General features: G+C 39.2%; 1 protein-coding gene across 1 annotated transcript in view; it reads left to right on the plus strand.

Moving 5' to 3' along the window:
* Positions 1 to 17,580, plus strand: part of SPATA21 (spermatogenesis associated 21) — a 35,298-nt gene that overhangs the window by 12,253 nt on the left and 5,465 nt on the right. Inside the window, exons 6-8 of the mRNA XM_074375968.1 lie at positions 1,452 to 1,589; positions 4,680 to 4,751; positions 4,867 to 4,984. Of these exons, the coding sequence (XP_074232069.1) occupies positions 1,452 to 1,589; positions 4,680 to 4,751; positions 4,867 to 4,984 (328 nt within the window). The remainder of the gene's footprint in view (positions 1 to 1,451; positions 1,590 to 4,679; positions 4,752 to 4,866; positions 4,985 to 17,580) is intronic.

The raw sequence follows: 17,580 nt of genomic DNA on the forward strand, positions 1-17,580 counted from the left end.
ATTTGTTTATTTATTTATTTATTTATTTTTTAATGGAGGTACTGGGGATTGAACTTAGGACCGGGTGTATGCTAAGCAGACACTCTACCACTGAGCTATACCCTCTCAACCACATCTCCTTTTGAGAGTTGTTCTGGTTTTTCCCTTTTCAGCATGCCTGCCGGTGGCAGGTCATCACTTACTCCAACCCTAATCCTGGCCCTACCTCTACCCCACATTTCAATCCTGTGTGTCACAGACTTACAGAGTCTATGATGTGCCAAGTGCTGAATTAATGCAACCTCTCTTGGAGGGTGTACTGTTGTTGCTTCCATCTTACAGATAAGAAAACTGAGGCTCAGAGAAGTACAGTGACTTGCACATGACAACTGTATTAGTTTGCTTGGGCTGCCATAACAAAATACCACAAACTAGGTGGCTTAAAATTTGTTTTCTCATAGTTCTGGAGGCTAGAAGTCCAAGATCGAGGTGTCGGTATGTTTGATTTCTTCTGAGGCCTCTCTCCTTGGCTCGCAGGTGGCTGCCTTCTCTCTGTGTCCTCACGTGGTCTTCCCTCTGCACACGCATCCCTGGTGTCTCTTGTGTGTCCAAATTTCCTCTTCTCTTAAGGAAACCACTTAGGTTGGATTAGGGTCCACCCGAATGGCCTCATTTTAACTTAATCACCTCTTTAAAGGCCCTATCTCCAAATATCATCACATTTTAAGGTACAGGGGTTGGTTAGGACTTCCATATATGAAATCAGGGGGCAGGCACAATTCAGCTCATAACAGGAACCCAGTTTACTATTAAATGGTAGAACCATCTTCTCACCAGTTCTGTTGATCTAATCTGGGTTTTGCTGTAGGCAGTGAAACCAGATAGCACACACATTAAGGCTTTTCTATCAATTGGTGCTATTCTAAGAGCTTTCTCAGCATCCTCCCTGGTCCTCTGCTTTGGTCCAGACCCATGAAACTATCCCAGAGGCTATGTCTATGCAAATAAGCACCTGCAGAGCACCAAAATCAAGGCACAGACTGAGTCAGAAAGATTCGTCTGGTCCTCTAAACTTTTAGCCTCAGTTTCCCCATCTTTACAAGGGAATAAGCATTCTACTCTTTATAAGGCTGCTGTAAGAATTAAATGAGAACACGGCTATAAGGAGCTTCTCATAGTGCCTGGCACATAGCAGGGGTACCCTAAGTTGGGTGTGTTCCTGGTGCGAAGTGAAGGTGGCTAATTAGCTTAGCTCTTGCCACGCCAGCTGAGCCCTTGGCCTGACCTTGTACTAGAGAGTGAAGTGCGTTAACCGGCCCTCACCCCTCCACTTCCACTCTTTCAGTTAACTTTGTCCCTCCACCCAGTCACGATGATAGAAGACACTAGGCGGGAGGGTGGTTGGAAGGGATGAGATGAATGGTGGAAACAGGAAATGTCCTCACCCCACGTAACCCCGCCGCCCACTCCAGCCTTCCGCAGCTACTTTGAGATCTTCAACGGTCATGGCGAAGTGGACGCACAGAGCCTGGAGAACATCCTGCTCCTTGTGGGCATCCCCCTGACACCAGCCCAGGTGGAGGATGCCCTGACGAGTGCTGATATCGATGGTGAGTGTTGTCGGGGGGGTCTTCATTCTGAGCCCCAGGCTGGTCCAGCTTCACAGGCAGCATGAGACCTGTGCAGTCATATGGCGCCCTGCACTTACAGGGTCCTGAGTTTGGTTTAATGCTCTGCTGTTGCAGTCTCGAAATTCTTAATAATTTTTGAATGAGGGGCCCTGTTCTGCATTTTCATTTTGCACTGGGCCCCACAAATTATGTAACTGGTCCTGGCCCCCAAAGTTAGTGCTCCCTGAGCACCAACCTGCTCAGTGCCAGGTTCTGGGGACCCAGAGATGACTTAAGACCTAGCTCCTGACCTTAAGATGTAGGTGATCTCTGAGGTCACTCCTTTCAGGCCTTTGTATGTGCTTCATCATACATTCCTCCGTGATTTGGTCACTCATTTTACCAGCTGTATGATCTTGGACAAGTCCTGAAGTTCATCGAGTCTCATTTTCCCCATCTGCAAAATGGGGCTGATAGCAGGACCCATCTCACTGGGCTGCTAAAAAGATTAAATGAGCTAATCCAGGGAAAGTATTGAGCACAATACCTGGTGCACAAAATGCATCTAGGAGACATTAACTGCTAGTATTATTCATTCACTCAGTATTTATTAACTGCCTACTGTGTGCCCATTCCTGTGCTGGGCACTGAGAATAAACAGATGTGTAAGACCCAGGAGACCTACCCTTGAGGTGCCCACACAGTCAGTGACACAGAAGAGTTACCAAAGGAAGCAGCACTTAAGGTGGCTTGGAAGAAGGGATCAGGAAGGAAGGCTTCCTGGAAGAGGTGATGCCTGAGCCAAACTGTGAAGGTTTAAGCAGGAGTTAGTCAGGGAATGAAGAAGGAAGAAGGACATTCCTGGGGGCAGAAATAACCTGGACAAAGGGAATGAACAGAGGGTGAGGAGAAGGACATGTAGTTTAGTTGGCTAGATGCAGAGAATGCAGCAGAGCTGTAGGGACCTGGGCTCCCACCAGGTAATCAAATCTGCTTCCTCCACCACTGCCTGAGCTGAACTTACCTCAGTTTGGCCCCCCATGTGACCCCAGGCAACAGCTTGCTTTTCTCTGTGCCTCAGGCTTCCTTGGTGACATGGGGATCAGAGTATTAGGCACCCCTGGATGGTGGTTTTAAGAATTAGAGACCATTTATTAATTTGCCAAGTATTTCAGAGAACATTTGCCTGGCACCTAGCTGCCTTAAGCTCTGAGGACACAATTTGAACAAAACAACCAGTTCCTGCCTCCCAGAGACTCAGTGAAATCCCAAATCTTATGAGTGTCTGGTTGAAGCACAAGGGTTTTATGAGAGTATTTGACTGGAGATCTGACCCACGCTGGTCTGACTTCTCTCAGGAAGTGATGGTCAAGGGGAAGCATTAAGTAAAAGAGTTGGAGGGTGGTGGAGAGAATTCTAGGAAGAGGAAGCAGCATGTGCAAAGGCACGGAACAGGGAAGGATACGGCCCCTGGTGGGAGAGCAGGTTAGTGCTGGGGGTGCGTGGTACCAGGTGGGGCTGGAGACAGGTAATGGGCAGATCTAGTGAGGCTTCAAAGGCCAAAGTGGGAATCTTGTGAGTATAAATGTGTTCTCACGCCAAGACTAGCACATGGTAATAATAGTTGCTGGCATTTATTTTTATTTATTTTTGTTATTTTATCACATGGCTTGAATACTTTTTCTTTTTTTCTTTTAATTTTTGAATTTTGTTAGGTAAAATTGATAACAATTTGACTGCATGTATACAATATGTTGCACATAAATACATATATACAATACACTGCACATACAATTAAAAAATTTACATATATGTACTGTTCATTGTTTCTAAGAACAGCTTAGAGTTTTAGCTTTTTAAACTTACATAGTTATCAAAGGAATAAAGCCAACCACAAAATAAGAATCAACAGAATGCAGTAATCCATTCATAAAGGACAGTCAAATGTGCATACACATATTCAGGAAATCAGTCATATGAGTTATAATTAATACGTAGTTCATTTGTGTCCGTATTTTTAGATTCCACATATAAGTGATATCATATGGCATTCTTCTTTCCCTTTCTGGCTTACTTCACTTAGAATGATGATCTCCAGGTCCATCCATGTTGCTGCAAATGGCACTGTTTTATTCGTTTTTATGGCTGAGTAGTATTGCAGTGTATAAATAGACCACAGTTTCTTTATTCAGTCACCTGTCAATGGACATTTAGGCTGTTTCCATGTTTTGGCTATTGTAAATAGTGCTTCTATGAACATTGGGGTGCATGTGTCTTTTTGAATTATATTTTTCTCCAGATATATGCCCAGAAGTGAGACTGCTGGATCATACGGTAAAGCCTATTTTTAGTTTTTTAAGGAACCTCCATACTGTCTGTCCGCAGCCTTAAGTGAGTAGGCCGTGGGGCCCAGGCCACAGTTCACAATAGCTTGCACCTGGTAAGAGGTAAATGTACACATGCGCTAGTAGCATGAGTAAGCATTATGAACAATACGCATATGCGGGCAGAACATATAAAGGACAAGCGCGCCACGCCGGGGCGCACCATCTTGTTGTACTAGAATAAAGTGCTATTTCTCTCCACGTCTGCTCGTCGCGCATTATGTTGGCTCTTCGTGCATTTTTCCAGCTGGAGGGGCTCACCTCTTCGGATCACTCTTCAGCCTCCCTCAGCTGACACCGTCTTCCACAGTGGAACAATTGCTGGCATTAGTGAGCATGCGTTAATATGCATGGCCCTGTGCTGAGCACTTTGCCTCATTTTCTCTTCCATGGGAAAAGTGTTACGGTCATCCTTACCCTTTAGATGAGAAAATGAAGGCTTAGTAGGGTTAAGTCTTTGCCAAGGTCACAAAAATGGTAAATGGTCGACCTGGGAAAGGAGCCTGAGACCTTTTGGGAGCTTCTAACCCAGGAGATTTTAATGTTCATCTTTTACTTTCCTGTGTGCACCGTGCTTTCTGCATCGACATGTGTTACTTTTATAATCAAACCCAATGAGTAAATGTTAACAGCTGTGCCTGGGTTGCAATGTCTGGACCTGCTCTGGAGGGCCCCTGCCCACCCAGTGTTCTTCTGGCCTCCGCAGGAGATGGTCACGTGAACTTCAAAGACTTTTTGGCCGTGCTGACAGACACCAAGCGCTTCTTCTGCTCTGTGGGTGAGCAGGGATGATCCCAGGGCACTCAGAGCTGGGGGAGGGGCCAGAAGGCTGGTGGGGGTTGGGAATACCGAACTGCCCAATAGTAATGGCAGCCACCATCCCATGTCCCCAGAACAGAATGCCCTGACGGACATGGTTCCCCCAAACCCCGACACTCTGCTCTTTGAGATCCTGTCCCTGCTGGTGGAGATGCTGGCCCTACCCGAGGCAGCCTTAGAGGAGATCACCAGGTGAGTAGGGCTGGTTGTTGGGGGTGGAGAGTTGCAGACACAGAAATGGCACCTAGAATTTTGACAGCTGAGGACTTTGATAGTTAGGACTTTTAGTTACAAGGGAAACCCACATAAAACTGGCTTACGCCAAAGGGGAATATATTGGTTCACATCACTGCTCAGGGCTTCAAGAATGACTGGATCCAGGAGACCAGATACCATTAGGCTTTATCTCTCCTGCTCATTTCTGTACTGGCTCAACTAGGCTCCTCCCACAGTGGGATGGCATAGGGCAGCCCCATACTCATACCCTCCTTGTTTTGCTACCTCAGCAGCAAGAGGAATAACTTCTTGCAATATCCATATAGCAATCCCAGAAAAGGAATGTGATGGAGCCTGCCTAGGGCTAGAGATCACAATAGATGGAAGCCTCCCCATGTTTTCAGAGTGAGCTGGTGGTTAGTGGTTCACCTGAGGAAGAGATGACTGTGTACAAAAACAATATGAATACTCGAAAGTGAGAAGCAAAGGGAAACGGCAGAGCGGCTCAGCTGGTCTCTCGTAGCACACAGAGCCTTGTCCCTGTCGCTCAGTAAGTTGGATCATTTTTTCCTACCACAGACCAGCCCTTTTCGACAGGGGTGGGAGGAGGAGGAATGATTACTGGCTGTTCCATCAACACCAGCTTAACCACCCCAAAGACAAGAGATCTGTCTTTTTCTCCGCATCTATAAATCACTATATATATACACAAAACTCTGAAGAACACAAATGTGTAATTTTAAAAGCCATAAAACAAATTTCCCTGTATCCATTCCTCCAGTTAAAAGATAGGTCAATTCCAATAATCTTGAAGCCCCTATGTGCTCTGCCCCAGTAACAAAACGCTTCCTCCCTTAACAAGAACCAATCGTTATTCCCGCGCTTTTTGTTTTAAATTTTCATTGCTTATTTTCCCCCTTGTTGTTTATTGAAAGTTTCAAACACACAGCAAAGCTCAAAGAATTTTACAGTGAACATTTATATACCCACCGCCTAGATTCCACTTTTGCCATTTTGCCATACTTCTACCTACACATCCCTCCATCTGTTCATCAGTCTGTTATTTTTTATCATTTCATATTAAGTTAAATCACTTCCCTCTAAATACTTAAGCATACATGTCGTTAGCTAATGATTTGTTTAGAAATTTTTTCCCCCATCTTTGGAGGTACAATGTACACTCAGTGAAACGCACAAATCTTAAGTGTATCATTGTTTGAGTCTCAACAAAGCCCACACCCCAGCAATCCAAACCCCTCTCAAGATATGTAGAACTTGAGGGGGAGGGTATAGCTCAGTGGTAGAGTGCATGCCTAGCATGCACAAGGTCCTGGATTCAATCTCCAAGGCCTCCATTTAAAAAGTAAATAAGTAAACAAAATTTTTTAAAAGCCTAATTACCCCCAACGCCCCCCCAAAAGAATCATATTAAAAAAAAAAGATACATAGAACTTTACAATCACTCCAGAAAGTACCCTCGTGACCCTTCCCAGTTGGTCCCTGAACACACTGCTCCAGAGGCAATCACTCTCCTAATTTTTTTTTCCCATCACAGATTGGTTTCGCCTGTCTTAAAACTTCATATAAGTGGAAACACACAGTATGTAGTCCTTAGCATCTAGCTGCTTTTACTCAGCAAAATGCTTTTGAGATTAATCCACGCTGCTGTGGCAGCAATAGTCCACTCTTCTTTGTATTCCATTGTAGGAATTGACCATGGTTTGTTGATCCTTCGTGTCATGGTTAGGTTTCTGAGCAGCTTCCAATTTGGGGTTATAATGAGTAAAGCTGCTATTAACATTTTTGTACAAGTTTTTGTGTGGACATATATATTTTTTGTCTTGGGTAAACACCCAGAAATGGAAATGCTGGGTCATAGGATAGATGTATCTTAGTTATAAGAAACTGTTGGACTTTTTTCCAGGTGGTTATACCATTTTACATTCCCACCAACCATGTAAGAGATTTCCAGTTGCTCCACATCTTGTGCGAATTCGTACTGTCAGTCTCTTTAATTAAGTCACTCTGGTGGATATGCAGCTATAGGAGTGGACTCACGCAAGTCCTCTGATACTTGCTTTTTCTCCTCAATGTTACATTTTTGTGATTCATTCATGTTCTTGTGCATGGTGGTAGAATATTTATCATTTTCACTGCTCTATCCTATTACATGATAAGACTGTGTCACAATCTATTCTGCCGATGGACATTAGGGCTATGGTTAGTTTCCAGCTAGGGTAGAAACAGTGAGAATATTTTGTATATGTCTTCTGGGACACCTGAGCAAGAGTTTTTCCAGAGCAGCAGTCTTTAAACTTTTTGGTCTAGGGAAACTCTGACAATATTTTTCTGTATTTGAGCTTGAAACTGAAAGGTTTGTTTTTTTTTTTTTAACATTTTTTATTGAGTTATAGTCATTTTACAATGTTGTGTCAAATGAGAGATTTTTAAAATACCAATTGATTTATTTAACAAGGACAACCCCCATTACATGTTAATATAAAAAAGTTTTAAATGAAAAAAATAACTGCATTTTTCAAAACAAACAAAAAACTTAATAAGCAGAATGGCATTGCTTTACGCTATTGAGAATCTCTTCCATGCCTGGAGTGGCAAAAGATGGCTGGATTTTCCTGTCTGCTTCTGCATTCAATCTGTTGCAGTCTTGTTGTTTTGGTTGAAGTCTATGAAGAAATCTGACCTCACACAAATACGTACTTAGAAAAAATATTTTAATAGTCTTTCCATTTAATAGTCACATATCATGTAGATATTTTTCTTTGATAGTACACCAAACTTAATGAGTAGCAGTGTCTTAAAAGTTGGTTGCAATATGGAATATGAATCCTATCTATGGACTGTTCATACCCTTTTAAATAAAAATCGATTGGTCTGTTTTATAGTTTAAATCCATCTTCTCCCATCAATTTTTTTTTGCCCATGAATGTTTTTTGAAACATGCATTGCTCATTTAGAAAATATTATGTATCCTCTAAATGTTGACACATTTCATTATAGTTACTCTATATGCTATATGTATAATTATTAATATCACCACTAACACCAGAAAAGCCTTTAAATATTATAAGTGTTGTGTGGAGCTATAATTCACTCATTTTCACTGCTATAAACTATTCTGTGTATGAACATGTATACAATACATGCTTATGAGAATGGATTTTTTTTTCAATAGTGGGGAGGAGGCAATTAGGTTTATTTATTTTAATGGCAGTACTGGGAGTTGAACCCAGGACCTTGTGCATGCTAAGCACACACTCTTACCACTGAGCTACACTTTCCTGCCCTACTTATGAGAATGGATTTAAGTTTTTCAAAATTCTACGTTTTACTTGAAAGCTTTAATGTTATCATAGGTAACAAATGCTGTCAATTGTTTTCCGTGAAATGATAGGCTAACTTCATCCATTTTCGAGACAATATCCACCAAATACTGCATAACCATAGTTTGTCCTTCTTTCGAGAAAAAAATGACACTCAGTGTGAAGGGGAGGTAAAATTTGCCTTTACCCTCCTAGAGTTTCCAGCTGGGCTCCACATAAAACAGACCAGCAGGAAAAAAGCCTGAGTTTCATTCGCATGCACGTGGGAGTCCTCCCAGGAATGACGAAGACCCAAAGAAGTGACAGGGCCTAGCTGCTTACATACTTGGTTGAACAAAGAGTAGCAACTGTAGAAAAGTAGCTAAAATACAGAGGCTGACTAAAAGAAGACAGGAGTTATTTTAAGCACGTTTGTACAGAGTTCTCTTCGCCTGGACTTTTCCTCTCTTGTGATAAGAATGTTTCTTCCTTCTGGTTCAGGGAGGGCACCTTTCACATGGGAATTTCATCTCCTGCTTTTAGAAAGAAAAAGGAGGGTCAGTGTACCTTTCTGGCATCTACTGTTTTTCAAGTGCCTTTAACTCAAAATAATCAACATGCCAAAGCGGCATATGTCGGGGTGGCATGTCCTAAACTCCTTTGTTTCCCCCATCTGGCACTTCCCTAGAAGTTTCATATATTAAAAGCTGAGTTGGTGGCTGAGAAAAATTCAGGTTGGAATTTGCAAAGTAAGAGATCTGTAAAAGGCAAAGGAAATACATAGATTGGAACAGGCAGAAAAAGAACAAATCTAAGCACACGATCACGTATTTCCCTGAATCCATCTCAGTCCTGAGAACAGATCAGCTCAGTGATAGTCATAGCTCATTTTGGGAGGTGTTGGTGTAGGTGGGAGTAGGGCACCGACCTAAGTTAGGCCTCTGTGTGCTGAGCTATTAAGCATTTATTTTAATTTTTAAAACTTCTTTTGGAAGGAGGTAATTAGGTTTATTTATTTATTCCTAGAGGAAGGAGGTACTGAGGTCTGAACCCAGGACCTCATGCATGCCAAGCATGCACTCTGCCACTTGAGCTATACCCTCCCTCAAAACTTGGCTTAATTTTTCAGATGAGTGTACCAAGACTAATGATGGATCAAATAGGTTCCTTTTAAGTTTGTTTTGCTGTGATTTTTTAAGAGGAATCTCAGATTGGATGTTTAAAAGTCCGTTGAGGCTAAGAAGCCAAGTCAGAAACTTACCATCAGACTTAGCCTGCAGATTTGAATGAATTCCTCTGTTTTCAAGGTCCCTAAGATGCTCTGAGGTTCCCAGGTCTGCAAGGAAGTGACCTTTACTCACCTTTAAGATCATGAACCATATAATTCAGGTACCAGGCCAGTATTTTAAGTGGGCTTTCTTTGTAAGTATTGCCTCAATGAAGTCAACTTTAGTTTCTTACATCTGTCTGGTCATATCTGATTCTATGTTTACCATTTTCAAATATGGCATGAGTGTCAAAACCTTGGTAATAAAACCAATCTTTCTAGTTATGTCCTGCAGCAAGAAGAACAGACACTTACTGAATTTATGTAAATAACTATATGGCCATGAAAACAAGAATATTTGGACAGAGTTTCTAAGTTCTGGATGGATTGGGTAGGAAGAAAAAGATAAATATTTTAATTCTGTTTACAAAGGTATAATTTACCAAATTGTTGTAAGTTATAGATAGCTTAAGAGAAAAGAGAATTTGTTTTTTTAATTTGGAAAGCAAAACTTTAAGGAACCAGTAATGTTACAAACAAAAAAATCATGAAATTATCATCATACTCATCGGTTCAGTCACATGTAATTAATTTTTGTTCTGATTGACCTTGGGTTAGCAGCTTTACGAATCCATCAGTTTTCTTCATCAGAGTTCTGGAAATTCTTACCCAGTTCAGTGGTGTGATCTTAATGTTATCAGAAATCTATAATCCAGGGTACTTGTTAGAGTCTTTTTCATAAATTTCCCTAAAGAGGAAGCATTTTTGCTTTTAGTTGACTATAAAAGCTTTCAAAGAAGAATCAGAGTAAAACAGGAATAGTCTGTGAATGAAAGACTTGAAACGGCTATAACTAAAGATCTGATGAGTGTTCACTTAAATGCAGTTCAGAAGAACATTTTATTATATTTGTGACATACAATATTTTAAGATGATAATTAGAATTATGACTGATAACATTATACCAGAACATGTCGGATTTCTAAGAATTTTATAGAGTTTCTGAAACACCATATATTAATAACATACATCCCTATAAATATAATCCAAAGAAGATTTAATATCTCTTTTTATTTGACAGTGCTCTCCATGTAATTTAACACATTAAAAAAACCTAATCGGTTCAGCATCTCTCTCTTTATAAGGCAAGAGAACAAATTCTTTTGAGATTTTCCAGGGGCCCTCTGAGAAATCAGTATGAAGTCAAAAGACTTTAATTTAGAATCTGATTTTGGGAAGTTTGTAAAAAATACAAAAGATTTGAACACTTGATTAAATAGGATCACAGGTTATTATGCAACAATACTTAGGTACATATTTAACTAAAGTGACAAAAGATTTTAAAGGCAAATACAGAAAGTTACATGTTGTAAAAAACCATAACTTTTAATATTGAGAAGATAACCTGATAAAGATAACGTGAAGCACAGGAAAATATTTTGATGAAACATCAAATCTTTGCCTTCTAGGTGAATTATTTAACAAGTAAAGAAAAATATTTTACAATAATGCAAGAAAATTTTACAGAGAAAGATAAATTCTAGTTTTGTATAGACACACTATTTTCATTAAAGCTCATCAAAACTTCATAAGCTAGGGGGAGGGTATAGCTCAATTGGTAGACTGTGTGCTTAGCATTCATGAGGTCTTGGGTTCAATCCCCAGTACCCCCACTGAAGAACAAATAAACCTAAAAAAACCCCCAACACTTATAACTATAATCAATCTTTTAAATTTTAGCCAGTGTGGCTACACAGGATTTCTCCCTCCCTCTTCCCCACCTGCCTCTCTGTGACTTCCTATACCCATTTAGGTTGTTTTCCTTTAGTTTCCTCTTCTTAATTTTGAAACAGCCTTTAAATACCCTTTAAACTAGGACAAAATCACTCTCCTTTTCTTTCAGCAAAAATGCATTTTTCCGACCTCCTACCTTCTCTTATCACAAGTGCATCTTATTTTCCTTGCATACTTTGTTTACAGAGAGATTTTTTTACCCTTAGTATTCTTAGTAATCTGATTTACTTATGTTGATTATAATTTTTAACTTTCAGTAACCTTAATTTCCAACGAAAATTAGGAAGTAAGCAATTGTGAACTGTCATATATTAGTATCCTGTAGTAGATTAATAAATTTATGAATGCACCCTTTTGATGATTTGTAGAGACATATGATTCTTATTGCACAATATTTTTAATGTGGCAAGAGATATGCTTACTAATAGACCCAAATATCCTTAGTCTCCTATAAAAAAAAAAGTGAAGAAACCAAAGTGGATAAACTTATTCTTGAGTTCAGTAGTTACTGCTTTATTGTCTTATTAGGAAATTGTCTAGCTGTTTAATGAGTATCTTTCACTTAGTTTAGTATCATAAGGCTTGAAGTTACGAAGAAGATTTTGGAAACTAGCAGACATAGTATAAAACATAATTATTGTTGAAATGTTGATTTGTAAACTTTTATCCCACTTAGATTTATTTACCTTTTTTTTTTTTAACAATTTTGCTTAGATTACTCATGAAAATTTCATGAGATGTTAAGTAGCTAGTCATCATCTTATTTATTTATTTATTTGTTTGTTTGTTTATGTTGACAAATCAGGCAGGTATCAGAAATCATAGAAACAAAGAATCTAAAAAGTTAAACATATGGCTCTCTTCCTTTTTTTTTTTTTTCTTTTAATTTATTGTCCTGGTTGACATACATTAAGCAATTCACTTTAATTGTGCATTTTGTTCTTAGGTTGAATTCATAGCATTATAATGTTAAACATCTGGTAGAGATAACATAAGCTTGTTTGACTAGTCTTAATTTATATAATCTTTCTTTCTTACTTGCTTGCTTTCTTTCAAGCCAGTTAAATACAGCTCTCTTACAGGTTGATTTTTAGCAATACCATCTGGAGTAGAAAAACATTATTTACATATTATATATATATGTGTGTGTGTGTATATATAAACATAAACATACAGACAGATGCAAACAGAGGTCTTAAGGCTTTCACTTTAAAATCTTAGTTATGAGATAGGTACAATAACACAAAGTTCATCAGTCCATAAAAAAATAATTGGATCCAAATTATATTTCTAGCAGATGGAACAAGTTAAAGTTAGCTACCCAGAAGGCTAAAGCTTTTTACTAATATTTACGGAGAAGACTTAAAAGATTTTTCATTTGTTTCCACATGGCTCTCTTTTTCTTAAGTGCAGGATAGTTCTGTTCTGTTTCCAATGTCCTGATCTTAAAAGTGTCTTGAGAGTATCTGAAAGCGTCTTGAAACGAGTAAGGGAGATTTCGGGATTGGTAAGAGAGATGGGTGGGCTTTTAATTACTCCTGGAGCCACATTTATGTTTTTGTAAAGACTCATTTTGCAAGACAAGAACAGTTGGGGTTTTTGGTTTGTTTGTTTGTTTGTTTATTGAAGTATAATCAGTTACAATGTGTCAATTTCTGGTGTACAGCATAATGTCCCATATGTATATATGTATAATATATATACATATATTCGTTTCCACATTCTTTTTCATTACAGGTTATTACAATATATTGAATATAGTTCCCTGTGCTGTACAGAAGAAATTTGTTTTTTTAATCTATTCTTATATATAGTGGTTAACATTTGCAAATCTCAAACTCCTAAATTTATCCCTTCCCACCATCTTTGCCCCCTGTAACTGTAAGATTGTTTACTATGTCTGCGAGTCTTTCTCTGAAGAAGAGTTGTTTTTAATTCTCAAAGAATTGGGTGCAGCCTGAATGATACCAAGCAGGGGTGACCTGCACACCCAACTACATTATCTTTACTTTGTTTCTTTATATCAGGGAGAAGATTTTCAATTCAGATGGAAATTGAAAGATTCTATGTTCTAGATTTAGAGCTGTATGTCTTTGGAATGTTTTAATCATTCCACAAAGGCTTCAGAATGTTTTTTTTTCCCCCTCTGAGTACAATAGTTTCATTTTAGCTTAGGAAAGAAAGCCTTAAAAATCATTCCTATAAGACTGAATATCAGGCAAACTTCTGACCACATAGTCCCTTTAAAAAAAAAGCCCCTTCAAAATTTTATTATTAGGTTTCAGCTGGTAAATTTTCCTGGCAGTATTGAGCTCTTTTTTTTTTTTTCTCTTGAAACCAAGGATACACCTATTTCAAGTGACTCAAACCCAAAACTAATAAGCCTTTAATGACTAACCATGGATGCAAGAGGCATCTTCAAAGAGGGATGCAAAAAGGTAACAGCCTTCCCAAGATCCAGAGCCCAAAGACATCCAAAAGAAAGACTTAAATAACCCCTCTACCCCGTGAATTGGCAACAGTCCATAGGATGCTAGCCACAAGTGGGGTGCAACCCACATTTCTGTCAGGACGTCTACATATTCTCAGGGCTCCCAACCTGCCAGTTGGCCACCTGCAGACAGAGACAACCTGCACGCCCCAGCAGAGAGAAAGCCAAGCTAAGATCTCAGGACACAAAATGAGACAAGTGGGAAAGTAATAGCTGTCCCTGGGAGGGAAAGGATCCATAACCAATGGGTACCCAAAACCAAGTTCACAAGGGTCACAATCCAAAGAACTGATTCTTACAAACGTTTTTTCTCCTGCCTATCTGAATTTGGGAAGGAAGGGACTCTTGGCTAGGCACTATAGACAGAGATCCAGGAGACTGACATGGTAAGAATTCGTACCTTCTGCTGGTTTAGTCGGGTCCCACGATCTCTCAGCTGCAGCCCCCTGGAGTGAGCAGGGTGTCCCAGACAATGCTAGCCCATCCTTGTTAGAAACTTTAGGAGAGTTGAAATTTTTCTCTCCCCTCTTAGGGTTTTCAGCTGGGACTGACATGAGACAGATTAACAGGAGGCAAGCCTATGAGATTTATTCACATGTAATTATCAAGAAAAACTTTCATAAGAAAAATGAAGACCCAAAGAAGTGACAAGGCCTAAGTGCTCACATACTAGGTTGAGCAAAGAATAGCAATTGTAAGGGAGTAACTAAATGATACGGGGGTGGACTAAAGGAAGATACTTGATATTTTAACAAGGTCTGTTTGTACAGAGTTCTCTTGGCCTCGACTCCTCACCTCTTATGATGAAAATGTTTCTTCCTCCTGGTACAGAGAAGGCACTTTCACATGGCAATTTCATCTCTTGCTTTTAGAAAGAGAAAGGAAGGTCAGTGTGACCTTCTTGCATCTACTGTTTATCAAATGCCTTTAACTCAAAATAACCAAAGTGCCAAAGTGACATATTTTGGGGTGCCGTGTCCTGAACTCCTTCATAAGAAAAAAAATGACCACTGTAGCTCATAATTCAATTTCACAAGTCCTTTTCCTCAAGACAACCGTGGTACTTTAGTATCTAGCAGAAGGGTTTTAGAGACTATTCATAGAATATTAAACCAGTAAGTGCTCAAGAGTCAAGATTTAATACAATTAATTATTTTCATTTTCACCAAGGACTTCCTTCCTTCCTTTCTTTCCTTCCTTCCTTCTTTCCTTCCTTCCTTCCTTCCTTCCTGTCAGTACAATTGGCCGTGCACTGAAGAATACAATGACTTGGAGTTCAGTTTGGTGCCCTTCCTTGATTTATGCTAAGGCTCAGTTTTACCCACCATTTTTTTGTAGCTTCAGTGCAAATGTCAACACAAAAAGCCAAATATCAAAGAGTGAGAAGACAGGCCACAGACTGGGAGAAAATACTTTCAAAAGACATATCTAATAAAGGACTGTGATCCAAAATAGACAAAAGAATTTTTTAAATGGAACAATAAGAAAACAACCCAATTAAAAAGCAGGCAAAAGACTTGAACAGACACTTCACCGAAGAAGATGTATGACTGACAAACAAGCATATGAAAAAGTGCTCAACATCACGTGTTGTTAGGGAATTGCAAATTACAACAACAAGGAGATACCATTATATACCTATTAGAATGGTAAAAACCCAAAACACTGAGAATCATCAAGTGCCTGCGAGGATGTGGAATAAAAGGAACTCTTGTTTCGTTTCTGTTGAGGATGCAAAATGGTACAGCCCCTTTGGAAGACAGTTTGGTGGTTTCTTACAAAACTAAACAAACTCTTACAATATGATCCAACAATTGTGTTCCTTGGTATTTACCCAAATGAAATGAAAACTTAGTCCACACGAAAACTGGCACACAGATGTGTATAGCACATTTATTCATAGTTGCTAAAACTTGGAAGCAACCAAGGTGTCCTTTGGCAGGTGAATAGATAAATAAACTGTGCTACACCCACACAGTGGGATATTCTACACTAATAAGAGCCACCAGGCCATGAAAAGACAGGAAACTTAAATGCATATCATTAAGTGAAAAAAAACTGATCTGAAAAGGCTACCTACTTTACAATTCCAGCCATATGACATTCTGGAAAAGACAAAACAATGGAGACAGTAAAAACATCAGTGGTTACTGGGGTGAAGGGAGAGGGAGGAGGTGGAGCACAGATTTTTAGAGCAACGAAACCAATTCTGTATTACTGTAATGGTAGATACGTGTCATTTTACATTGGTCAAAACTCATGCAATATACAACACTGAGAGTGAACTCTAATGTAAACTATGGACTTATGGTGATAATATGTCAAAGTAGGTTCATCGATTTTAACCAATGTACCACTGTTGATCATGGGGAGTCTGTGTGTGTTGCGGGGCAGGAGGTATACAGGAACTCTGTACTTTCCTCCCAATTTTCTGTGAATCTAAAACTACTCTAAAAAATAAAGTCTATTAAAAAATCTTAGTTAAGAAAAAAGTACACTATAAATAGAAAGCCCCCCCAATCAATTGACCATATACACCCGGGTTTATTTCTGGACTCTTTATCTTCTTCCTGTGTCTATATTTCTGCAAATACCACATGGGTCTTTCTTTAAATAGTAGTCAGTATCTGCAAATTCCAAACTCCTAATTTATCCCTCCTTCCCTTCTCTCTCTCCTCTTCGTAACCATAAGTTTGTTTTCTATGTGAATGTGTTTCTGTTTTGTAAATAAATTCATTTGTATCATTTTTTAGATCCACATCATATAAGTGATATCATGTATTTCGCTTTCTCTGTCTGATTTACTTCACTTAGAAAGACAATCTCCCGGTCCACCTATGTTGCTGCAAGTGGCATTATTTCATTCCTTTTCATGGCCGAGTAGTATAGTATTCCAGTGTGTGTCTGTATTACAACTTCTTTATCCAATCAATTATCGGTCGATGGACATTTAGGTTGTTTCCATGTCTTGGCTATTGTAAATAGTGCTGCTATGAATATTGGGGAGCATGTAGCTTTTTGAATTAGTGTTTCCTCCAGATATATGCCCAGGAGTGGGATTGCTGGATTACAGGGTGAGTCTATTTTCATTTTTTTAAGGGATCTCAATACTGTTTTCCATAGTGGCTGCACATTCCCACCAACAATGTAGGAGGGTTCTTTTTCTCCACACTCTCTCCAGCATTGATCCTTTGTGGACTTTTTAGTGATGGCCATTCTGACTGGTGTGAGGTGATACTTCATTGTAGTTTTGATTTGCATTTCTCTGATAATTAGTGATATTGAGCATTTATTTCATGTGCCTATTGGCCATCTGTATGTCTTCATTGAAGAAATGTCTGTCTAGGTCTTCTCCCCATTTTTTGACTGACTTGTTTCTTTTTTGTTATTGAGTTGTATGAGCTGTTGATATATTCTGGAAGTTAAGCCCTTGTCATTTGCATCATTTGCAAATATTTCTTCCCGAGCTACTGGTTGTCTTTTCATTTGTTTATGGTTTCCTTTGCTGTGTGAAAGGGTATAAGTTTAATTATGTACCATTTGTTTATTTTTGCTTTTATTTCTATTGCCTTGGTACACTGACCTAAGAGAACATTGCTATGATTTATGTCAGAGAACATTTTGCCTATGTTTTCTTCTAGGAGATTTATGATGTTCTGTCTTACGTTTAAGTCTAAGCCATTTTGAGTTTATTTTTGTA

This window comes from Camelus bactrianus, chromosome 13 (genome assembly GCF_048773025.1).
Source record: "Camelus bactrianus isolate YW-2024 breed Bactrian camel chromosome 13, ASM4877302v1, whole genome shotgun sequence".
In the NCBI taxonomy this organism is placed as follows: Eukaryota; Metazoa; Chordata; class Mammalia; order Artiodactyla; family Camelidae; genus Camelus; species Camelus bactrianus.